The 27,839-nt window shown below is 27.9% G+C and overlaps 1 protein-coding gene and 1 long non-coding RNA gene across 6 annotated transcripts in view; one reads left to right on the forward strand and one right to left on the reverse strand.

Moving 5' to 3' along the window:
- rols (zinc-RING finger and ankyrin repeat domain-containing protein rolling pebbles) overlaps positions 1 to 7,951 on the forward strand; it is a 215,716-nt gene extending 207,765 nt beyond the window's left edge. For all 5 annotated transcript variants that reach the window (XM_089228577.1, XM_089228579.1, XM_089228578.1 and 2 more), the window contains 11 exons: positions 1,198 to 1,490; positions 1,965 to 2,406; positions 2,468 to 2,589; positions 3,001 to 3,501; positions 4,217 to 4,532; positions 4,610 to 4,778; positions 5,445 to 5,626; positions 5,705 to 5,874; positions 5,952 to 6,141; positions 6,210 to 6,310; positions 6,377 to 7,951. In XM_089228577.1, the coding sequence (XP_089084703.1) occupies positions 1,198 to 1,490; positions 1,965 to 2,406; positions 2,468 to 2,589; positions 3,001 to 3,501; positions 4,217 to 4,532; positions 4,610 to 4,778; positions 5,445 to 5,626; positions 5,705 to 5,874; positions 5,952 to 6,141; positions 6,210 to 6,310; positions 6,377 to 6,545 (2,655 nt within the window). In that variant the 3' untranslated portion in view covers positions 6,546 to 7,951. The remainder of the gene's footprint in view (positions 1 to 1,197; positions 1,491 to 1,964; positions 2,407 to 2,467; positions 2,590 to 3,000; positions 3,502 to 4,216; positions 4,533 to 4,609; positions 4,779 to 5,444; positions 5,627 to 5,704; positions 5,875 to 5,951; positions 6,142 to 6,209; positions 6,311 to 6,376) is intronic.
- A 4,861-nt stretch (positions 7,952 to 12,812) lies between these two features.
- Positions 12,813 to 26,215, reverse strand: LOC149054960 (uncharacterized). The gene is made up of 3 exons (XR_016192203.1): positions 26,151 to 26,215; positions 17,729 to 17,847; positions 12,813 to 13,014 (listed from the first exon to the last, which is right to left on the reverse strand). It is a non-coding gene; the product is annotated as an uncharacterized LOC149054960 (long non-coding RNA).
- Between the last annotated feature and the right edge of the window lie 1,624 nt (positions 26,216 to 27,839).

Raw genomic sequence — 27,839 nt, forward strand, 5'->3', positions numbered from 1 at the left:
ATATAGCCACATTTTTTTTTTTTACATGCATTCAAATTTTAGTTTTGACGACATACGTAAAAATCACAAAAATTCGTAAATTATTTTATGCTAGAAATTCATAAAAAATTTTCTTTTTAAATCTAAGATTTGAAGATTTAATAAAAGATTCCTTACAAATTTGTCAATCTTTATCACAAAAAAAATGTCCACCGGAAATTCAAATTAAATTTTTATTAGCATTTGAATTTCAAATATTGACAAAAATTCGTCAAAACCATGAATATTTGTAAATTATTTTGTAGCTTAAAATTCATAATATTGTTTGTATTTATATCTAAGATTATAAAATTTAACGCCAAGTTTTCCATATGTTTTGCTTCAAATAGCTATAGAGAAAATTTGAAGCGTCATTATAGGAAAAATGTTTTGAGCGTTTGAGTTTTAAATTTTTATGAAATCGCGCGATGATAACTATTTATCCTCCAACCAGGTATATCTATGATAATATAAGGTATTATGAATTATGATAACTACATGATGACTACACTAATTGATTAACCATGCCTTATGCAAAATGCGTCTTAATTGAAAAATAAAATATTTGTTTCAAAATAGAATATATGACAATATTTAAATATAATATATCCTAGACTAACAAATCATCTCCGTTCAGAATCGTTTTTCGTATACAATGATACCTATCATTGCATTCAAATTTAATCCCATCCATTACAGTTACCTACTGTACAGCAGAGCGACATCCACGACTTACCCGCTTTTTTTACCTTTTTATTTAAATAAATTTTGATTCATATGATATAATATTATAATTAATCTTAATATTTTTTATAGATTTTAGGAAGAAAAATTGTTTAAAATAATGATCTTGACAAACATTTTGTAAAACAAAATATTAAAAACTATTGTTTGTATTGATATGGTTTATTCAATTTGCGTCACACCGTGGCATTAAGATAAAAATAATGACATTATTGCTATCAAATTGATTCTAATTTACCTAAGTCTTTATATTATATTTTAGACAATAATGTATTCTCATAAGCTTAACCATATTATATACATTTTAAATGCATTATTTCAATTTTAACTTCACAAGTAACTTATAAATATATTTCACTGTAATGATACCTACCTGGGTTAGTGGGTTATGAAAAAACCGTTCAAAAATGTATATTTCTACTTTATTTGCTGTAGGATTCGCTGTCGATGCGTGAGTGCATCGTAGATCCTGATGCGGCATTCACGAGAGGTGTCTTGGAACCGTTAAACACACTTAGTAGACTGGCCAATACAATTGGCACCGGTGGTCTAGTGATCGTCATCGATGGCTTGTGCGAAGCTGAATATCACCGGCCTGATCACGGAGACACGATTGCTTCGTTTTTAGTGAAGCACATGCCTAAGTTTCCGGCTTGGCTCAAAGTCATTGCTACACTGAGGACTAACCTGGAAGACGCGTTACCATCTTTACCGCTGACCAAAATTTGGTAAGTCACTGTCTGATATGGTGGTTTGTCATTTTAATATATATAATGTATATATTATATATATATATTATATACATATAATATATATATATATATTATAAGCTATAATTTTTTTCCATTGTAGATCTTTTTTTTTTTATGCACATGTGCACAAACTTATAGATATTTTCGAGTTTTGTAGTTATTCTTAGATTTTTTTGATCATAAAAGCATATTTTTTAATATTTTACTAGGTACAGTAAAACACAGGTTTTAGTTATAATGTTCAGACTTGTTTTTAAATTAAATTAATACCATATAATTTTCGGATAACATATGTTTCGTAGCTTCAATTCCATATGTAGCATGTTTTTTAATTTAAGTATTTTTTGACGCATTGAAATCTGATACTTCTTCATTGACTATTTAATAATATTATTATGTCGTTTGATAATTCTCGGAACTAATATTATTTCGTTATTATTTGTATAATAGTGTGGACGTAAACTCTACGAACAAAGAAAATGTGATAAAAGACATGATGGACTACATCAGTTTCCGAGTTACCAACAGCGCTAGTATTCAGAACAATTTGATTGCCGGAACAACGGGACAGCTGAAGTTCTGCCAACATTTGCAAACCGCCAGCGATGGGTCATTTCTTTTCGCCAAACTCACTTTGGACCTAATCGAGAGGGGCCACTTGGTAGCCAAGTCTCAAAGCTTCAAAGTGTTGCCGGTCACGTTGGCTCAGATATATCAGCTCCATTTCAATCTGAGGTTTCCGACGACAAGCTCGTTTGAAAAGGTTGCTGATATTTTGAGTGTATGCCTCGCTGCGCTTTACCCGTTAACAATTTTGGAAATTTACTATTCAGTTAATTCGTTGAACGTTGACGAATTCATTTCGTGGGAGGCGTTCTTGCAGAGGTTCAAGGTACGTCAGAAACATACTTTTAGGGGAGAACGTCAATTTTCAAATGCTTTTTTTTCCACAGTTGATCTCGGGACTACTCATAAAACGACTAGACAATACGTATATGTTCTTCCACCCGTCATTCAGGGAATGGCTTATGAAACGCGAAGATAGTGAGTCGAAGAAATTCGTGTGTGATTTAAGGTTAGTAATCGACCTATTTTTCATATTTCAATATACTTGGTTTGAATTCTTGTATTGAAATGATATCATTTTATACATTTCGAATATTAAAAAAAAAAACTTTTTGTTTATTTAAACAAAATAAAAGACATATAAAGATATTTTCCTAACTCAATTATTGTAATTGTATCCGCTATAAAATAATAATTGTTCCCTTCCTTTGAAAAATATATTTAAATTTTCTATACAAAGCACGTCAACGTGGTTCAAAATATACATACACATAAAATGTATTGATTTAAATATTGTAAACATTTTAAAACCATTAAATTATTTTTATCCTGCGCATAATAATGTGTATATTCATTTACCAATTCTAAGCGTATTTTTACTTTATTTTAATTTTGTTTTTCATGGTCGTTTGAAAACCAGAAACGGACATTTGGGAATCGCCTTACGGTTTTCGAGACTCCAAGCGCCGCTGGACAGCGAAAAGACTCTGGAACTGGGCCATCACATTCTGAAAGCCCATTTGTACAAGAACGTTTCGTTACAACCTTTGGACGGCGCTTCGTCCAGAGACTTACAGGCCAATTGGTTGGCTTCAGTGTCGAGCAACGTATCGTCCGCACTGTGCTCCATGCGCAACACGTACGCGCCGAATGTCAAAGTATCGAGACTACTGTTGCTAGCCGGAGCATCGCCGGACGTCCGGACGGATATGTTGGGACGAGCTCCCGCCATTTGTGTTTACGCTTATGAAGGCGTTTACGATATGGTGGCGGTGTTGTTGGAATTCGGCGCCTCCGTAAACGTATCAAACAGCCAAGGACGGACACCGTTGTGGATGGCCGCGAGCCGGGGTCACATCGATGTTGTTAAACTGCTGATCGAGGCTGGCGCGTCGCCCGGGCTCACAGATTCGGCTGGCAGGTGAGTTGTCAAAAAAATTACCTGAAATCGAAAAAAAATTAAACAGAAATCGGTAATCTAAAAAACTGAAATATCTAGCGAAAAACATATTATTTTAGAATCTATATTATAAATAAAATAGGATTTGAGTTCATAAATAAAACAGTATACTTTTCATCAGTCGAAGCACTTTTTAATTTTTAATATTTCAGTAGTTAATGTTATAAAAATATTTAAATTTGCTATGATTAAATGCAGTGAAAACACTAAAAACTCAAAAATGTTAAATAGTATACACTATTACGCACAAAAAATTGTATGTCGTACAAGCTAAAGGTACATAAATATGCCTCAGAATTCCAAAAATAAACAAATCAAGTAATCTACAATTTTAAAATAAGTAAAAACTTTGAATTAACCTTTATCCAAATATATTAATATTTAAATAATAATACAATTATTGCAAACAAATATAGAAATATCAAATGTTTTGTAAATCTTTTTTTTTAATAAAAAATATTATGATAATATGTTTAGTATCTCAAACCATCTCAAATTATGTGAAAGACTATCCGAAAAGAATTTTTTTGTGATATAACGATTATGAAATAATGTTGCGAATAAAAAAAAAAAAATGTTTTCATATTACGAATTCTACCTAAACCATTTGTAGAAAATCCGATGCGTTTCGCTTTCACTGACCGAGACTTTCTTATTCTATTCTCCTCCGCAACAGGTGCCCGCTGGTGGAAGCCGCAAAAAACGGACGTTTTAACGTAGTGGCGTTCTTGTCGGGCTGCGAGTGGACCGTGACCGACCCGCGAGCTGAGGTCGATCACACGGACGCCTCGCAGCAGGCCCTGGTCCAAGCGTCTGGACGTGGGGTGGACGACGTCGTTGAATACCTACTGGATGTGGCGGAGGTTACCGTGGATGGGCAAGACAGCCTGTCGGGAGAGACGGCACTGACTCTGGCATCTTCCAATGGTCACAAATCTACCGTGGTACTGTTGATCGACCGTGGCGCCCAAGTGTCGTCTGCTAATGTGAAGGTAATAACCGCGTTCATGGTTCATGACGTTAACTGTGAGTTAACATCGTTTACTTATTTTATGGCATGTGTTTGCAGAGCATGAATGCGCTGGCGCTGGCCGCTCGTGACGGTCAATGGGAGGTGGTCGAGACATTATTGCACAGCGGCACCCACGTCGATATTGTCGACTCTGATCAAAGGACGCCATTAATGATGGCCGCGTCCGAAGACCATTCTGGTATTGTTGAGCTTCTCCTAGACAGTGGTAAGGAAATTTTTATTTCACATAAATAACAATGTATATTATGTAAACATATCTACATTGAATAATCTTCTATTAAAAAATTTTAAATGTCTGCACATTATTAAACAAACACATGTAATTTTGGAGGCGTTTAGTTTTTAAATCTTAAATTTTAAATTTAATGATTCAAAAGATTAATATAATGAATTCTTAGTACTGTTGTTTCCATACTATTGTTATATGCACTTAAAATCTTAAACAGTACCTAAACTTATAAAGTCAAGTGTACCTACAACTCTATTTTGAGGCTGTATGTAATAATACAATTTATAATGACAAAAAAACAAAAGATTTATTTAAATTATGCATTATAAATATTGTCACTTAAGATAATATCTAGTGCAAAATTAATGCTTAAATCTATATGTCTACAAAACACAATTATATCATGCTTTAAAACGATATGGTTTTATTAATGACAAATTGTTTTTAGATAACAATAAAATGTTTTTTAATCTGTTTTGAATTTAATATAATATTAATGCTTTAGGTATATATTATATACTTCTTAATTTTACTATAAACTTTTATAATGGTTACTTTTAATTTGTTATACAAGTTTTACTATAGATAATTAGTGTAGAATTTGTCTAGTAGTATATTATATTTTATATTAATTATATTTAGGTGCTGATTTAAGTGCTGAAGATCGCCATGGACAGACTTCATTAAGTTGGGCTTGTCTGAAAGGACGAGTAGCTATTGCCCAATATCTACTAGATCGCGGAGCACCCATCGATCATGCAGATAAGTCAGGAAAAACTGCTCTTGATTTGGCAACTTTAAACGGAAATCCAGCCTTAGTACAGGTAGGGATTATATAATATAAAATAACTGTCAGATATTTTAATAATGTAAAAATGTATAATAATTTTTTTTCTTTTTAGCTTTTATTAGAAAGAGGAGCATTGATTGAACATGTTGACCTTTATGGAATGCGTCCTTTAGACAGAGCAATCAGCTGTAGAAATGTACCAGTAGTGCAAAACTTTTTAAGAAGAGGTGCTAAGCTTGGCCCAACAACATGGAATATGGCATCAGGAAAACCAGACATAATGTAAGCATAATTTTTTTTCAATTTTCTTATGTGTTTGTATACAAAATCATTTGTTAACAATACAAACTATTATGTAGGTTGGTTTTGCTCAACAAGCTTTTGGAAGATGGAAACACATTATACAGAAAAGGAAGATTAAAGGAGGCTGCCTATAGATACACATATGCTCTGAATAAATTCCCACCAGAAAATGAACTAGACTCGACATTCAAGCAACTTCAGATTAACTTTTATCTGAACACTTCGCGTTGCAAAAGGAAGTTGAATGTAAGTATATTGTTTTTATAACACTTACACATTATCAAGACCTGAAGACAAAATAATTGTTATATTAGGAAGTCCACGAGTCTATTGAATTTGCAGAAAAAGTACTGAAGCTGAAACCAACATCATTTGAAGCATATTATGCCAGAGCCAAAGCTCTTAAAGATCTGAGGTATGTAACTGCAAAACAGTAATAAAGTGTCATGGAAAATTATTGTGGTATTTTTTTATTTTGTAGGAGATATGATGATGCATTATCAGACATTCAAGAAGCTGTGAGACTGGTACCATCTGGAAATTCAGACATTAGACATGTTCTGTTTAGACTTAAGGATGACATACAAAACAAATTGGCTTTGGACCATACAGCCATCAATCAAGAGATTGCTGGACCTTCCTACCTCTGAATAGATGACAATGTTCCTAACGACAAAGTAGATAATTTTTCCTAATGATTCGTTTTTTTTTTTTAGACGATTTTATGTGGGTTTTCCATAATTATTATAAAAGCTTTTTATTTAGAAACAAATCGTCATGTACGTACTTAATGATAGGTTACCTGGTTAATCAAAATAATTTAAAACAAATTTAATTATATTAAATAAAATAAAATATTTATCAATACATTGATAGTGTGTATTACTATAACTTGACGTTTATGACATAAATTATAATATTGTTTTTTTTTTATTATTATTATTACTATTAATACACAATTTATTGACGTTGTTCCTGATTTATTTTTTTTTGTTAATTTACTAATTCGTGTAATGTAATATTATTTCAATTTGAAATATCGTGGTTATAGAAATACGGAAAAATTTTGACTAATCAACGAAATTTACGTGCAATCATGTTTCTAATTATATTTATATAAACTATTTTTTTTTGGTTTAATGGAGATAAATTTATCTCTATTTTATACCATTATTAAATTACCTATTTAGTTTAGCTAGATGTTATTATTTGTCACAGTTTTTTTTTTCTAATAGAATTTAATTTGTTTTACATGAATATAATAATAATTTATATAATTATATATATATATATATTTTTTTTTTAATATGGTAGTAATAAATAAAAATAATAAAATTGTTAGTTAAAACTTAAAAGCTATTAAATTTTTGTTTTTAAATATTTAAACGTTGTTATTATTTGTTTATATGCTAACTGATATTTTACTTATAATTTATGTTTATCTACAAAAAATATGTAATAAGAACGATATTGTTATTACCTTCAAATGTAATGGGTAAGATACAAAAATAATTTTGAACACGAAGCTTAACATGTTAGTGATCGCTGTCTATTGTCTACTAAACTGTATAAATAAGGTAAACATTAATCATGATTATATTATAATATATCAATTGCATTATCAGTATTTACAATTTTTAAAGAATTAAAATTTTTAACCCGTGGAAAATGACAATTAGTTATTTATATTTTTTTTATTAATTTAAATATGGAAAACTATCTATGTATGGAGGGATTATCACTTTTTTAGTTATTTTCAAGTCATTTTGCTTGTCTATATTGATAAATGAGTACACTGAATAATAAATTTAAAGAATGATTACATTCTAATGAGTGAGCTATAGAATGTTCATATAACTAATGTTTTGCTGACATCTTACCATGGAACAGTTTGTGTGTAATATATTATTTTTTTAATTTTAAGTTGCTTTTTGCACCAGGAATCTTAAGAAATTCTTAAGGAGTGTTAAAATAGGTTTGTTGTAATCATCACAAAAATGTATTATTACTCATATGTTATGTATGATCAAGTATTAATAAATATTTTCTGTAAAGATATTTTGATACCTAACGAAAAAATAGAAGGGAAAAAATGTTAATAACATTTAAAGAATTTCAATTGCATATTACCTATTCAATATTTTTTTCACCATTTAATGTATTTTCCATTTCAGGGGAATTGTTTCTGTTAAATATAAATGTATAATGAAATGTAATTTTCCGGTCAACTAAAAGAAGTACTAAATCAAAAATATTCAATTACAATAGACTCATGTCAAAATAATTAATTTGAGTGTGATTTACTCATTTAAAATTCGAATCAATAAAAAAAAAATCAACCATTGGTTTTCTATACTATTAATAGCAATAATATGTTTATATTTAATTTTGACTTAGTTGCTTTATGATTTTTCCCGATTTTGGTTTGATGCATGTTCATATATAGTTAAAGAAGTAGGTGGTCAGTAGATGATTGATATTGGTGTAGAACTTATAGAACTTATTATTTTTTTCACCACAAGTAACTTTATCGAACGTATTCTATGGTTAAATCTATGTATATATTATTATTTAATAAATAATAAACTTATAATAGTGGTATTAAATGTCGATTCTCTATTGTTTTATATTTTAAAATTGTACTCAGGTGCATAGTTTACAGTTTCGTGTGACTTTTTTTTTAATTTTACGAAAATATGTGAAGACGGTACGTATGTATATTGTTATGGTGCCAATATAGTCACTACTTTAAAGATGTATGTGTAACACTTTATATGAGTAATTACACACTACGATTTAAATCCAAATTTAATTTCGAACAAAAAAATGTCGTTTTATTGTGTAACGTTAATTTTGCGAATGAAATAAAAAACGTAAGGATATTTTTTCGTTCTCCGATACTGCAACGACATGTTTTACACCACTCGTCTTTTTGCATTTCGTTTACCGGGTCAATATAATTAATGTATTTCGGATTTTTCATGTGATGGCCTGTTCTTTTTTCTACGAACACCAATTGGTTAGTCTACATTTTGTATATTCGGTATCGTTTGTTATAAACATTAAAAAAAAAAGAAAATAATATGGATAATCAAACACATGACGAAAATAACGGTTAAGTGGACATTTGGACAGTTAAAACAAAATTAACGTAAATTAACTGCATACAATATGTTCACCGAATAAGTTTATATAAGCATGATATTTTAGCATCAGCAGTTTGGTGAAAATCCACGAACACATCACCTCCATGTAAAAATTATAAAATTCTGTGATAAACATTAATAGTGAAACAAATTATTTTATTGTATAAATTATTTTTAAAATCAGTGTTATCATTTAAAGGAAAACCAAATTTTTTTCTACACATTGTATTTGTCTTATCTATATATTTAGTAACAGTAATTCAAATAATATTTTGTCATATAATGTTACATTTACTGAGAAAATATTATTTTACAACAACTCCAAATTAGCTAGGTGCATAATTATTGGTATTAATACTATTTTCATCTTTTTTTACTAACCCAGAAATTATACGATAAAAATTCTATATTATGGCGAACTAGTCACGACCATTAATAATTGTTAACTTACAATAGTCGCCATTATTATCGTGACGATAAAAAATATGCGTTCTATCGTAATTTATTCAGATCTGCTTTCACTCGCTATTTCGCACATTACATTACACAGAAGATAATATAATTTATATTTATATTTTATTATAATATGTGGTTTTTCAGTAATTAAACATGCACTGAATTCTGTCGGACAACGTTAGAACTATAAAAACTGGACTAATACGGTTGTTGGTTTCTGCACTGCGCTCCGCGTACGTCTTTATCGAACCAAATTCAAATTTTTCAGTTAAATTGTAGCCATTGTATTATACCATAATAATTATTAAAACCTTCAAAACGCCTATACTGAAAAATGTTTTCTGCTCGAACATACCGTACTTATTTATTATTATTTTTTTTATCGAATCTGCACCATAGCGAGTAGTTAGGACTTAGGACAGTATCTAATGTTTACAATTAGAATGTCGAACATTTTAGTATCTTTTTTGGGGACATCAAAGACGATGCTTTCCAAGCTTAAAATGTGTGTCAATAACATACATTATAACTTATAAGTTTTTTTTTTAATGATTTTTTTTAGTCGTTTTTACTTTTTTTTTTTTGATATCCGAGACAGAAATTACGAGTTACAAATTTGTCATTATTACCTATTATTTTTAATATATTTTCAAAATACATGGGTATGAATTTTAAGTAGGTATAGTATAGAATCATTAAGCTTAATTTAAATTTATCTATTTATTATGAAAAAAAACTTATGACAGAACTTTTGATTTTTTAGACTAAAACCAGTTTTGAATTTAAAATTTAAATAAAAATCATGAATTTTATAAATTTAATTATTTTCAACAATTCATGAGTGTTTTTAAGTATTTATATCATTATTAAATAGCCTTTTTACTTTTTAGGATATTTTATTATTTGTTGGTTAAATTCTAATATAGGATTTTTAGAGAATCAATATCCGGGCCTTATTTATAATATTAAATCGTTATACTGTTAATTTCATTATATTTCATTAATTTAATCTTAGAAATTGAATAATAATTAAGTTAGGTGGTGTATATAATAGTATAATATGTCAACCACCGAATAAAAATTGTTTTACTACCTATCAACATAAATTCATATTTATTATAATTATTATTGTGGTGTAATCGTTGGTAATTGAATTGTTTACACTTGTTTTATATTAGAAAATATAGTTAGGTACCTACATATTATATGGCTTCCAAAATGTATTTGCCAGTCTATAAATAATTCAACTCTTATATAGTTATATCGATGATTATTAATTTATTATATTACAGGAAAATTAAATTCATGTGAAAAATTGTATACTAGTCACGAGGCGGAAGTTTTGTAAAAGTGAGTATTTTTACCATACTCAAACATATTATTCCTATATAGGTACTACCATTAACAAATGTAAATTTTGATTCTGGACGTAGAAGTAAAATTTAATTATAATTTTTAAAAGTTGTATAGGCAGTCATAATAATGTTTATTTTATTACAATGTTGCGGTTGACCTCGACATTTTAATTGTTATATTTTAATGGATTCAGATATCGTTTTAATCAAGTCTGAATAATATGTAGCCAAAAAAATGCATCATACAAAAATTATTTTAAGAAACACTGTTAAGACTTCAGGCATGACTTTAAATAAAGCTAAAATTATTGAAATGTATTGTGGCATAATGAAATACACATTTTTCAACTTTTATAGTATCGGAAACTTACGTTGTTAAAAAAGTTACAATTTGCTCAGATAATTCGCCTAGTTGGTTAATTAGAATATACTTTAATACACATTATTAATTATTACTATTTAGAATAACATACAATAACAAAACCATATGCTTTGTGGTATAATATTAGTTTCCTATAAACTAATTAAATGGCGACTATCTACTGGATAAATTACTAAAACATGAAATTCAAGTAAAATATAGTTCTTTTAGATATTATGTACCTTATTAAATAACAACGTACAAACCTAAAAACTTGTTAAATACGTTTTAGCATTTTGTATTTTTAATTAAGAGTAATAAGACAAATATGATGATTAAACCTAACCTAACCTGACACGACTACATATGATAAGTTTGACAGTTTTTAATTTTTAAAACTGAATTCGTGGATTTTGATTTCTAAACAAGATTACTATGCCTTAATTGAAGCAAAAAGTTGTTTTTTTCAGTTAAAAACATCTATAAACAAAACAAAAAAGAATCATATCCCTACTAACTGTTGTACTTATTAAAAAGAAAATATTATTGAAATATTAAAAATAATAAAAATAACTTAGATTGAAACATTGTTTGCTTGGTAATTTATCAAAATCCGTCCAAACCAAATTCAACAGCTATGTCAGGCGATATAATTTTTTATTTTTTATACTGTCATTTTGAGGTAATTTAAATAATCTATTCATTCAAACGGGCGATAACATGTTCTCAAAAGATTCACACACTATATTAGACTAATGACTAATGTTCATTTATTTGTCACATACTGATAAATCACCAAATCGTCGTTATGTAAATTTGGTTAAATGTTGGTTCACATATCTCTATTAATAATTTTAGTAGACTCCATATCGCTGTAATATTTTATGATATTATTTTTAATTATCTTATATACGTTCATTAAATAACTATAATTGATGATAGCAATTTTTAGTATTATTCAGTATGATAATGTTCATTTCTTAGTGAGTTTTTTTTCATTTTTTAAATACATAACTTTGTAACAAAACTTTTCACTTTTCCGTGACTTTTACAAGTATCTTATTATATTTAAAAAATTGAACATGAAATTTACGCATATTAATTTTTATTTAATATATATTCTATAATACAGTATACCTTTTTTCAAATATCAAATATCAAATGAGTACAGTACTTTTAGTCTTTATAGTTACTTATTTATAACATAAAAACTTCAATGACAATAGTTAACAATAATTTAATAGATCGATGTAGGTACTCGTAGACCACAATATAAATAAATCCAAATAACAACTGCACTCAAGTCACACAGCACATAAGCCACAAAGCAAAAAAAAAAACTATGTTAAATGTATACTTTTCTATATTATTTAATTTACCAGTAAGTAGTAAGTACACGTGCAATCGCAAATAAGTACTTAAAGACAAAAGTTTTCATTTTTATCTATAATATATAATATATATATTTTTTTTTTTTATTGAAACATCGGCTACTGAGCCATTAGTTGTAGATTATATTATTTTTTTAAATATACTCTTAACATTTAATAAAATCAATAAAAGCAAAACATTTAAGTTATATAATTTTATTTCCTTTAAGAAGTTGATTATTTTGACATTTGATTGGAGATCTGGTTGTAGAGTTTCGCTTAATTGTTGGGGTAAATGATGTTTTGATATTGAGTCTGAGTATTTATAGCAATCGATGAGTAGGTGTTTGACTGTGACATCCACAACACACGTTTCACATATGGGAGGGTCCTTATACTAGCCATGAGTATAATATTTACATAAGTTACTTCTGTGAATGTCCATAAAAAACATACATATTTTATAATTAGTATTAAATTATACAAATTATTATTTTTCTAAATGTGTTAAACTTCGTGCTGAGGTGAGGAGAGTTTTGTTATTTTCAACTAGTTTTTTCTATCGTATATATAAATATTACACAATCTCAATAATTGTATTCGATTTTCACTATTATAACTTTAATGTATCATATTTTATTATTTCTAAATTCTAAATATCCATTTTTATTCAAATTTCAATAGTACAAACAACACACACACGGCGTTTTGTATAGGCATTTAAGGCACACCGCTGCCGTGTCTCTACTTTTCGAATATTTCTTATAATATACATTATGACGTAACCCTACGTCAATTTTTAATATTATTGTTTACGAGGTAAAAATCTCACATACAGAACCCTCACTGCTATACAGTTTTATAATATTATTTTCTCATACTAATATTATTTCACTCTTGAATTTTAGTATGTGTAAAAAAAAATTCATACCCGATTGTTTTCATTTTATTTAATTAGCTTACTATGTTTAATCATAAAAATGTTCCACGAACGAATCATCGGAAAATCGATACGACTTTCTCGTAGTTTCGTTTTTTGCAAATTATTTCTAAAATTTTTCCCATCCATGCACATATACCTACGCGCGCGCGTTTCCGTTCGTTCGTTCAATTGTTTGTTCGCCGCGTAAAGATATCTGTGAACTATTGATTTTCGAGGGACTTCGGAAACCATATAAATAATTAGTTATGTTTCGCATTTGTGATACTCAATATATAATTTTATATTTTATATGCACAAAGTTTGTCTATATAGTTTGACCGTTAATTCAAATCTTCCGCAAACCTATCGACATAAACGTAACATATGTAGTGATCTCTATGCGTTTATCTCAATATTATAATAGTTTTAATATAATATATATATATATATATATATATATAATTTTATTTTTTGTCGAATAAGATGATTAAGATGTATACTTTTGTAATGGTCGCTGATTTTCTTGAAAATTTATATGATCTCAAATTGTGGTACCTACTCACTATACGACTCACTAATGTAATGCTGAATTATTGAAAAAATAATATAATGATCTTTTTATTTTCTGTATACATTATAATAATGAATACACACAGGTACTTGGAGATTTTGTTTGTATGTCAAAACAGATTTATTTAAAACAAATTTAAAAGTTTTATGAAAATCGCTTAATTAATGATTAGGTATCAGTATTTTTACTAATACTCGTATACCGGTGATTAACATTTATGTTTTATTACTTATACATTTTAGATTCTGAGCGGGGCGAGGAATTTATTGGTTTTACAACGATGTTTATTTCTTTTTCTTTTTTATTCTGTAAACACTTTTTCTCTCTCTAAACTTGCTCAAATGTATCAAGTATATCATCTTTTCTGAAAGGCAGTATTCTTGAGCTAATACTTTAGAGAGGTCATTTTTTGATTTTCGAAACAGTACTCGAAATAAAAGTGGTTAGAGGAGAAAAAAACGTACGATTTCACGATTTCATAATATTAAATAATTATGGACGACGTTTTCTTCCAGAAATGAAAAATGACAAGAGATATTTTTTTTTGTATTTTGAATTTTGTCCCTTACGGTTTGTAGTTCGGAAAATTTTAGCAATTTTAGAGCTATTTATAGACATTTTAATTTTGGGAGTTTTTTTTGTAATTTAGTTAAAAACATTCGTAAAAACTTGAAATTCGGGTTGTTTACTTATATTAGCCTTATCTAGACATGGTGAAATTTTCAAAACATTTGAGTGACTTTTGAGCTTTTTCTTTTTCTTTCATTTTTATGATGCTTCCTAATTATAAATTATAATTATAATTATATAAATTACCTATTTATATAAATCATTCTTAAGCTGTTCTTATAACGCTTTGTTTATCACCATAGAAACGAATAAAATTAAATAAAAAAGATTCCCTCGTTCGCTCAGAATAATTTTTTATCGAATGCAATCATTGCATTCAAATTGAATACAGTAAAAATTACACTATCCTATCCGAGGACCGAAGTGACGACGGACAAACATTCACCACCGAAATGCTGACCTACTTTTTTTATAATATATAGAGTCCGTTTATGCTGTACATTTTTAGTAAATGTTTGAATGTGGAGCTCATTGAAGGGCATAAATAGTACAACTGACGAATTATAAGTTTGAAATTTTGAATTTCAATTTGGATATGTATCAAATAACATAAAAAAAACACATCTATGATTTCTGTTTTGGTATTTTAAATCATCGTGGTCTATAAACGAATTATTACTTACATTAAAACGTGAACGAAGTACGAATTGGGGGTGGATGATATGTGCCCTGTATACGTTAAATATATGATTGTTTTATCCTTTTTAAATACTGCGTGTCACCTGAAACCGATTGGGATATAAAACTCTTGTCGAAACAATATTGCTACATAATTTAATATGTATAATACTCTGCAAACTTCGGCTCTGTTATATATTATGCATATATATTATTAATTATATTGCATAAGAATTTGTTTTTTTACCTACCTAGTTTGCACCTATACAAATAATAATTATCGTGGCTTCCTTTATTGTATTTTAAACAAATACAAATATTATTTATGACCGCTGAAAGACCACCATAAAAACTTTTTCTGGATATCGCATTTTGTGGTAACATGGTGCTATGTTATACACTTATACCTATAATAAATGTTGGATAGTTTAAGTTTATAAATCCATATATTATTTTATTGTTGCATTTCATCAAATATCATGTGCTTGGCGTTAAATATTTACGACGGGGCCAATAATATTATAGCCCCCATTAAGGTTAACATAAAGTAATAATAATACTATAATAACCATTGTGTAATAATATAATATTATAGAATTATCATTGTTGTTGTTGTCCTAGCTATTACTACGATAATTAAAGTTTTTAAGGGTTTACTGTATTGATACCTATAACAAGTTTTGTTATTGCTGTTGTCGTCAAGTAAACAACGACGATTAAACTTTTAATTGCGTTTCTAACATAAATATCTTTAATATACACAATAAATATAGGTAAAGCAAGTGTAAAATGTTAAATCGTAATATCAATATTAACAAACGCCTTAACTACGTTTTATACAACATATTCGGGAGACAAATATACAAACGAAACGAAATTTTTCGAAAATAACTAATTTTATAATTTTTTTTTTATCACAACTCAATAGGTTGATCTTAAGTACATATTATGATGATTTATCAAAATTGTATGCTTAATTGCGTTTGTAATTTTATTCGTGTAGGTATAAGTCAAGGGCGGGCGTAAAGCTACACATTATATTGAGGGCAACTAAGTGTATTTTTAAATTGTTACCCCAATTAATTTAAAATTTATTAATTTAATTGTGTTAATACACTAGGTATTCTTAGTTCCTACAATGTTAAGTATAATATACGATTAATATAAATACAATATTATGTTTACGACAATATTTACGTTATTAAAATGATTTTTTAATTTTGGTTAGCTTATAAGTCTAGATCAAAATTTGAAATTGGATCCCAATTTAAAATATAATTCAAATCTTTAAATTTCATATATTTTTTAGTTATGGGCAGGAAGGGAACCCGCTTTCCATCCTTGGTTCCAGTGTACACAGCATTATTGTACTGCACTCGTTGTATGCATTTTTGTTTGTGGTAACACATGATAAGCAGAATAATGATTAATTAGAAAATGATTTATTGCAAATATTTTAGATTATTTTTCTTAAAATTATATATATAATATATATATATGCTATCTATACCATCATAGTTATAGACCAGATTAAAAAAAATTACTAAAATTGTACACTCCAAAAACATCTTGAAGTGATACTATAGCTGTAAGGTTACTGAATTAAAAATTAATTATAATAGGAATTGTATTGATCCAGGGTCAACAATTAATATATTTAAAGACACACATTAGAAATCAAGTAATTGTTCGCGATTCATCAAAGTTGGAGATTTCGATAAAACCCAATGAACAAAAATGATTAATTACAATACCAAAACATATAATATTAACCTTTTTCTCTGGTCTGTGGCCCTGATAAACTTTGTCCACGAGCCGCCATTTGAAGACCCCGGGTATAGACGTATAGAGTATATACACACAGTACCGTTACCTACCATGGATTATCTATTTATTTTTTATTTAAATAATTTAATCTGAACCAACGGCTTTAAGTCAATGTGTTAATATAGTCGTCTTAGACATTCTTAGGTTGTCTAAAGTATAATTAGGTATTTGATCTTCTCAAAAATGTGTGTCGAGATAAATATACTTTAATAAATAAAATATTCTGAACACCTGCGATCTACGTAATAGTATACCTATATCTATACATTTTTCTCTGTATTATAATATTTGAGTACGTTTCATTAAATGCAGTATATCTATATATATAGTTTTAATCGAATGGAATAAAATCGCAAACAAACAAACAAAGTATAATATGTGCCAAAGACGAAGTTCCACCTGACATTTACACCGCGGTTTTCATCGAAACCAACTATACGTACTATACTTATTTGAAATAGTGTGACTTGAAAATATTGAAATTATTATTATTATTATTATTTCAATCGAATGTTCAACAATCGTGCCCAGAGAAAAGTTTTCCGTCTTTCGTAAACAAATATCGATTTTAGCTCACGGTTGGATTTCGGTATCGTTGCTTATCTGTCCACAATGCTTGGTCGCCATATATTTCAGTGTTTATTGAAAATCCGAGATTTTTCGAAGGCCCGGTCATTGTTGTAGACCAAATCTAATCTGTAAACAATTCGATAGAATTATATGTAAATGAGTGAATTTGAGTATACGTATAATAAAATAATATAATAAATAATTTATAATTTGTGATTTCGCGTAAAATAAAAATCGAAAACGATTGATCAGTATCTAATTATAGTAAATTGTGTAAGATAAATAATCACAGCAACCGTGCAATCATCGGTTGATACATCAATCTGCAGCATGTTCCAGACGAAACGTTCGGTTTATAATATTATGTGGTGAATGGCGACCGCAGTTCTTAGATTTAACTATATCATATTATATAATATCGTTTCATCGACAAGTATAAAGTTTGATATGTACGCACGTGGCCTTTGGTCCGATCGGAATTTCACATTAATATGATAGAAACATATAATATTACTAAATTATACAGGACGATTCACCAAACATTCTCACTCCCTTTTTAACCATAAATGGTTGTGCATTTATTTTGTTATTTTTGATTTACGAAACTGTTAAATGTGCTATATTTTCAAGTTCTTAAATTTGTCATGCCATATTTAACCTTCTACTTGTATAATAGAAAGTTTTCGTTTGAAAAAAATATGTAAGTCGTATAATTATCCTTACATAACTATTTTTAAATACTCTATACAAATCTTAGCATATAAAATACAATCTTTATTACTGAAATACATAACTAGAATATACTAGAAATTCCTAAAATTTGGGATTCGAATATATTCGAATAATCAATTGATAACTCGGGGAATCACGATCGGTGAATCACTCTGTTCGTATAGTATTGCCATGTGTTATGGGTCCAATGCTGTGAGGTAATCAAAGAAGATAATAAAATTATTAGGTTAATAATCGTGAAATATGCTTAATTAACACTGCAACTTAACGGACAATCGAGTTCGTTGATCTTTCCCCAATATAATCATGTGAGTTGAGCGTAGACGTTTATAGATTAAAATTGGATGTTTTACACGTTCTAAAAATCAAACTCTCCTAAAGCTAACTGTCGAAATTAATTGTAAAACAAAGTTTAAATCAAAATAAAAAAATGGAACTAGTGTACCTATATTCGTTTGAGTATTGTTGAGTTACAATATTTTTACCAATATTGTTATTATTTCAGCAGCCTACAAGGCCTGAAATGTTGATTATTATAAAATGTTGTTCTACAGAAGAACTACAAAACTGTAACAAAATAGCAATTCTTTGAATAAATTGACTAATCAGTCATGATTAACGAGAAATAATTAATTAAACTTTCGAATTATAATTTTACTTATTTGTTTAATTTAAGATAGTAATCGATGTTGAAATCCTTAGTACCTAGGTACTACTCACAATTTGCAGTAATAGCGTTTAACAATTTTAAATAAAATCCAAATTTCAGTTGTACAACACTCGCACTTAACTAAAGTAAAACTAATATAAATAAATAAATTTATCGAATTATTTTTTTTTAGAATTACATTTACTAAAAAAAAAAAATATATAGTAGGTATATTACACAATAGGCTGGGGAATACGTTAGATATGGGTAGCGTTTTTATGAATTGTGAATTTGTGAACCGTATTCCCTGAATCTCTATTCAGCTGACGCACGAATATTTATAATTATAGTCTTTGAATTTTTTTAACTATTAATAATTTTTTTCAATTACTAAACAAAAAGTAAATGACAATATATTATTAATTTAATTTGTTTAAAGTTTTTCTTATCGCTGAATATTTTAAAAGAAACTTTGATGATGTTACAAAATTCGTGAAAGCTCAAAATAAAACTTTTTATATGATTATAAATTTATGATATTAAGCGATTTTTAGCGATTTTTAGCACAATAATCTTATTGGTAAAGCTTCATATTTATATACATACATATGCAAAAACTGAAAAATAAAAAGTTGTTTATAATTTATTGTAATTAATTTGATATGTACGTTTTCAGGTATAATCGAGAGGAATTTAGTTTTTAATGATACTTTAGAAAGTCGAAAAAGAAACACGATACAGTTTTCATTATTATTACTTGCAGTTATTATACATTTTTCACTTCTACTATAATTTAAATTTGAACATAACAGAAATTTCAAAGTTTAAACTATGTAATTTGTTAAAATATTTTTAAGCAGAAGTCGAAGGTAGTATTTCATACAAAAATCAATGTTTTATAATTAGTACAAAACGTAGTTATATTAGTTGCACACTTACTGGAATAAATTTAAGTATGTACGTATGTACAGTAGAACCTTGATAAATCGAACCTCTATAAGTCAAATTTTCGATAATTACAAGGAATGCCTTAGCCCCAGCCTTACTGTATATGTATATGATATGGGTGAATTTCCGTAAGTCGAATTTTATTTTCGCCCCCAACCGATTCAAGATATCGAGTTTCCACTGTATATATATATACATCTACTATATTTATCTATTTTGTATTAATTATCGACTGCAGGTCAATAGAAAACTTCAACTGTTTAATTTTTATCAATTTTGATTGTGGTTATGTAAAGTTTATCATTATTTTAATTTTTTGATTGTAGTGTCATCGTATATTTATTGTAATTTTAATTGTTTTTGTATCATAACCTTTCGTACATACAAATCAAAAAGGTTTTCCAATGAATTCTTATATTAATTATATAGTACAATAAAGGTATTTATGTAATTTACTGTTTAATTAATTGAACATAAATGCTTAATGTTAAAAATATTTAACTCGGATATATGAAATAATTATACTTAATCAGATAAAACAACCTGCAAATAAAATATATAATGATTATTTGTATTCAGTGGCGTACACATAAGGGAAGGGATTTAGGTACATCCTCTTTCATATTTTTTTAATTATATGAATAAAGTGAAAATCTTTATAAATGTAAGCAATATTTTGATATACATGCATGTATTTACTGATAGTTTTTTTTTATATTAACTATTTAACCTTTCCAATGATGATATCTGTGTACGTTGTTGTTCGTTACTCTTCGTGTTTAGCGAAAAACTAGTTTACCTATACTGCCCATCGTTTTAAATATTTCAATACAGTTTAAACCACTTATTACGTTGCCATATACAACGATATTCAGTATGAAACGATTCACAGCCATCTACTTGGTTGGTCTTATATGTATACCTCACGTGCAGCATATATTTGTTATCAGGATACAACGATGTTTGGATATAATAACGTTCTGATTATCTAGGTCCCTTAAAGACTAATAAGTTATAAGCAGATTTTACTGTATTTAACATTTACGAAAAATAAAACGAATTTGCGATACTAATCTTCAATAACATTCGGAAAGCTTGTGAACTAGCTCGTAAAATAATGTTCGTATGTGCAAGTATAGTTACAGTTGTATTAGTGAGTTACACTATAAGAACTATGTACAGTAATTCCTTACCATAGTCTTTTCGATTTTTTAATTGTTGATCTTGTACTTATAAGACACCCGTTGAAGCAAAATAAACACGTTGCAGTTATTTAAATATTAGTAGTTATTTTATAGAATAATATCATAGTAATTTATGTCATATAAAGTTGTGTAAATTATAATAAATATTTCTAAAATCTCGATTCGAACATTTTAAACGTTATTTCTGAACCGCCTTCACTGTCCACCGCGATTGACGTCCAAGTATTTTATCAAAACCGTGATAAAGCGGTAAAAAAGACTAAAATAGGTACAATTTTAAAACTAGATTGGTGCTCTTATGGTTATGTACGCAAGTACCGTTATTTTGAACGCTCTGTATATGTGTACGGGCTATAATAATACTCGCATTATTACGATTTCGATTATTACGACAATTCAAACAGTACCTACAGGCGTTTGAGGGTATTTAATCTAGCGGAGCCTAATCCTTTAAACACACCGAGTATGCGATTACATGATTTAAGGTGCAATTTGTTCGCACTTGTGATTCGCACGCGAATTATACAAGTACGGTGTATCTTATACTACCTATATGCGCGTTTAAGAGTTTCGCGATTTACCTACGCTTCGGCTTTTGCTCCATCATCGTTCTTCTTCCTATGATGTTTAATATTATCACTATGATCGTCTTCGTTGCCATCCATGTAATTTTATAGTTTATTTCACATTATATACGATATACATATTATAAGCATAATAATATTATATGTCCAGAATATAATAATAATAATATGATCTGTATACGGTAAAGTGCGTTGCAATTAAAAGCTTTGTTTAACAAACTCCCACTCAAATGTCTGTGGGAGTAGAATATATTTGAAATTAAAATTTTTTACATTTATAATTTAGCCCCTATTTTAACATTCAATGGTTTTTAACCAAAAAATAAATAAATAATATAATGCGAGTGTTTTAAATGTAAAATAAATGTACTAGGTAATACATTAGACGCTAAAGTGTATATTAGGTTCCTAATAGAAACTGTAAAATATCAAAACCTTGACATTAATTTTTACGGGGAACTTCGACTGTTGTCTGTCAAAGAGTAGGTATTAAAATATTTGCGATACCATTGTGATTCGAGTTGACCTAAGCTAATCTACGTATCTGTAACAGCCAAATAGTTTAAAGTACGGACTTATTATGATTGCGGTAAACAGTATTACCTATTGTGAAAAAGACGTATGGTGGGTGCATGCAGAGTTCAACAATCATACTTGAAACTTAGAAAAAAAATAAACATTAACCATTCACAATAATTATCATAATATTTATAGGAATAAGTATACAACAGTGTCGATCGTAAGACACTGTGACGTATGTTTTGGTAAATGTACGTGTTACAGAAATGACGTCAATCACAACTTAACGTTATAATAATAATAATATTTATATGCATCATAATATATATAACGTTATGAACGTTTTCATCGATTTTTCGTCAAAGTTTGTCTTATATTTTTGGGAAAACAATGATTTTCCTATAGGTGCACTCAGAGGTTTGCAAACTGCGTTTAAGTTGATGGAATATTTACCGTATCACGCAATCGTATGCATAGTAATACTATAAAATTTATAAACAAATAATACGTATTTTCAATGTCGTTGTAACGAGATTTGTAACTTTATGAACTAGACATTATAATACACTAATAATGCACACGATTCGTGGACGTCCCCGGGGGCTGCAATACAATTTAATTTATTAATAAATATTATATTAAACGAAAAATTACTTTTCTCCGCCTGAAACACGATTTCCGAATTAATCGATTGTTAAGAAAACGAAATTTTACATCATTCGGTATAACTATGCGCTTTATTAATTTTATAAACTTGCGCATATTGACTGGAAACGTGGAAAATTCGGACGATGTGAAAATTAAAATTTCAATAATTACTTGTGTAGGTATATTTGAGTGGGAAAAGTAAAATGATAAAGTCTACGTCGAAGAATCACGTGCAAAATGTCAAATCCTTTAATATTTACTAATATTAAAATAATTCTAATAACTTTACTAAATCTAATCGTTTTTTTTTTTACAATCATTCACAGATAAAACTCAGCTATACGGTAAACCCCTGTTTATTTAATTATATTTTATTAATACAACTATATACAAGTTAATTTTTAATTGTTAAAAATCAATTAATACACGTTTCACGGTTTACATCAAACACGTTTCATTTTACTTTTAAATATTATAATATGCTTCAATATGGTAACAACTATAATACTTGACGTAATAATCACGTAGTCACTTCAATCATATATTTTTTAATAGATGAGGTGCCAACATAATATATTCAGTTAAACGTTATTCTTAATTCTTATTATTATACTAGAAATAAACTTCGATGAATATAATATTTTTGACTTTCACGACGTTTTGCATTATCCTGGCAATTCATTGGCATAATAATATATATAAATATGTTTGTCGCTTAAATGCGTATTATGTATGCTTGCCTATATAAAGATGAACGAAAATGAAACCGGCATACAGCGAACAATAATAATAATTATCACTAATTATTATTATCAAGCGTGTAATATGTGTGTCTTAATTTTCAAAATATCATTCATGACGTGTATTATAGTTGTGTTGCGCGATTCACATTGTTTGTTGTATTAAAAAAACTATAAAATAATACCATACATATAGACATATAGTATAACGAAAAGTACCGACAAACATTGAAATGTAATCAACTATCTTTATATAATAAAGATTTTACGTTAAATAATTAAATTAATTGATATAGGTATCAATATGTTAATCATTTTTTTTTTAAATTGATTATTGATTAGAACAAAAATTAATTAGTGTTATACATATTATGTCAGTTTTTGCTGTCACACCCTGTGGAGTTGTAATATATTATAATACATAGGTACATAAGTAACAATTTTATCGCTAATATTTTATAGAAATTCCAATAGTTTACGTAATTATCTAATTAGCGAATTGCGCATATAATAATTTAAATTAAGAACATAATATAATTAGCCATCGGGAATCTTGATGTATTTCAGAACATTTCAGTATGGGTATCTAAATGGTTAGAATTATATATAGAATTATGCATTGTAAAATATTTTCATGAGCTTTTCTTGGAAACATGACACATAAAACATGCAAATAGTACTCAGATGACAACGAGACAGGAGTTAAAAGTATTCTGCAGCGAAATGATCTCACAAGAGATCACACGCGTCTCTTATAATAATAATTATGAATTTAAATTACTTTTAAGTGAAATTAAGCATGACACGTAGGTATTAGAGCATACATAATATAGTGTAAACTGTATATTACAAAAATGTGTATTAAATGTTCATATAGTAATTTGTTTGGAGAGTTTTTTAAAATTATTAAATTTTAATGAAAAAGTGTGCTTACGCAATACGTTTTTACCACAGTACTTACAAAAACAGGATTTTTTTCGTTAATTATAATGATAACCATTTTATGATCTTTTCTGATAGGATTTTGTTGAATTTACTCATATATGAACAATGAGCATACATTTTTAACAAGTATTTAATTAGCGATAAGTATATTTTAAAGTTTATGAGCAGAATTGTAGACCCTAAAGAAACATTTTGCAGACTTCCTTAAGCCATTCCATCTCACGTCTTTAGTCTTCATATAATATCTATCAAATCTATGAAGACTAATTACTAATTATTATACTTGTTCAAAATTTAAAATTCTCGGAAAATAGTTCTGCTTTACGAAATATACAGGATGATCCATTTAAGTGGGTACATTAATTATCTCAAAAAGTTTTTTTTTTTTTGTGTTTTCCGACCTTTAAGACCATCTCATACAACATATATTCCTCCACCTCTCTTTGTCTTCTATAATACTTTTATTCTCGAAAAGAATTAACTTTTAGGTTTATGTTTTTATAAAACCGTAAAATATTTTAGCTTTTTTCACCCTTATATTTATTGATGAAACCACTATCAACTTTTGATTTTAAAATGGTAACATAAATTATAATTAAAATATCATAAATTAGTAAAACCATTTTTTTTTTCATGGATTCACGTGTTAGCATTTTTATTTTTCATTGGTTGGTTTGTGAGGTACAGGTCGTCAAAGTATTGGTGGTTTTTACTATTTTTCCAATAATTTTTTCGACCAAGAGCAAGTGATAAGTTCGATATGCGTGAAATAATTAAGTTCGTGTCCATTTCACAGATATCGAATATTAATCCAGATCATATCGACTTATCGATATTGTCGGCCATCTGCACTATTTTAGTAGGTAATTAATGAATAATTTCGACGAGAAAATAGTACGAGTATTAATAATATAATACACCTATTTTATTGAACAACTATCATATGAATTGTATAGCTTATAACAGTGTGTAGATAATCGAAATTTGGATTAGAGTATTACAATTATAATAGGTAATAAAATTATAATTTGACATGTATTATGCAAAACAATGCGATTCTAATGCCATCCAGACGTAAATTTAGTGTTTGTCCATTATTCAGTATTAGAAAATTTATAGTTAAAGACATTTTTTTGTGTCATTTTGTAGAAAAAAAAACATATTTTTCAATGCCCATATGCCCATAGTAACTAAAATTCTTTTTTTTGCATTTTCATTTCAAGTTAATAATAACTGACGAACATTCTTGTGGTTGATTGGCATGCAAACATAATTTGAACAGAATTGTATATTTTTTTAACTATAATTAACTAATTTTTGCTTTTGATTAAATACAAAATTGTCCTTGACGGGCTTTTCATATAGATTATTCATATTTTAGTAATAATATAATATTAGCAACAATACTCATCATTTTATTTAATGTCTCTTAAATTTAATGAATAGATAACATACCTACCTAATGTAAAAGTTATTTTTATATTTTTTAATTATCCATTGCTGGTTTGATGATGATAATATTTGTTTGTGTATTTGTGAATCCCATGTGTAATCGGTATGAAAATACCTTTGTCATTTTTTCAATCTGTAATTTCATGCATAGTTAAGCGTCAATTAACTATTAAGTCGATTAAAACTAAAACATATCTACCTCCATTTAATCCACTTTACCCTAATCTTAACCAGTGTTAACACATCATATTATATTATTCTTGATTGGCAAAATTATTGCCTCTGACTCGGCCGCAATGATTTATTTTAATGAATTATTGTATAGGTATTTGATAACTTCATGATTTTAGCGATAAAAAATTGCTCACATATACAATAATATACAGATTTTCCTGTGATAATATACCAATTAGCCGTAGAGGGAGACTTGCCGTTCGGATAAAAACCAGTTTTTTTCCGTTTTATCTAAAAACTAGAAAATTATTAAAAATCACGTAATTGATGAAAATAAAAATTTGAAAGGTCAACAATTTCAGCATAATAAATTTTATAAAATATGTATCTTTATTTTTTTCAAAAGTTAAAAAATAACTTTTTTAAACTTTTTTACCAAAACATTGAATTAAATTAAAAAATAAAATACATGTAGCCCTTGGTTATGTGAGTCTATAGTAAAAACAGATTTATGCTATATTTATTATCTTTGGAGATATCCCAATGGGTAAATCCTCGCGTAACACTCTGTATACTATAAATATATTCTATTTCGGTATACGATAAGTATATAATATGCATAGTGTGATATTTCCTGGCTTCAAAGATATTACAATGAGATTGTTTCTTCTACCAGCGACATCCTAATGTTATAAGCTTAAAGTTAATTATATAGTGCACGTTACAAGTCCAACTACGAACACGTAGGTACTTAAAAAATACTAAGTTATAGAATATGAATATACATTTCATTGCATCTAACTTTAACAAATTAAATACATGATAATACTGTCGTTTTTAAACAATAATATTTTCTCGGTTTAAAGTAAGTCATCTTATTAAAAAAAAAAATAACTAAATATTCCATTTTTTTGTTGACATTATTTGGTATTTTTTAATTGATTAATAACAATACCTGCAAACTATTGCCGATAGGAGTGCTGTAAAATGTGTTGGATTAAATAAACAGTTAAGTGTAGTTATTACGTGGATAATTCGGTAACCTCAAAACTGACTCGTTGCAGTTAATCTTGAGTTTTTGTCGTATTTTCAATAGATAATAATTTCGTGTCTTTGAAAGTTGAAACTGATACAGTGATACATCATACGTACAACCAATATTTGTTTACATTACCCTAATAATTTGAGTACTTTTACTCTAAAGTTTGTCCTTGATGGGAGAACACCATTATTCATTGAAAATGTATGCAATTTAAACTTCCTAAATAGAATAACAATTTTATTCATCGATCTGTTTTTAATGACAAATCGTATAATTATTATTTCAAATAGTATAACAAATACATACAAATATTAATTGATTAACATCATTAATAGTAAAAAGCGGGAAAGTGGATGTCGCTCTGCTGTACAGTATAGCTAACAAGTGGGTTACTGAAATGGATGGAATTAAATTTGTATCAAATGATATTATAATATCATTGTATACAAAAAACGATTCTGAGCGGAGACGGTTTATCTG

This window comes from Diuraphis noxia, unplaced genomic scaffold (genome assembly GCF_037042655.1).
Source record: "Diuraphis noxia isolate RWA-SAM2 unplaced genomic scaffold, SU_Dnox_SAM2 contig0005, whole genome shotgun sequence".
NCBI lineage: Eukaryota > Metazoa > Arthropoda > Insecta > Hemiptera > Aphididae > Diuraphis > Diuraphis noxia.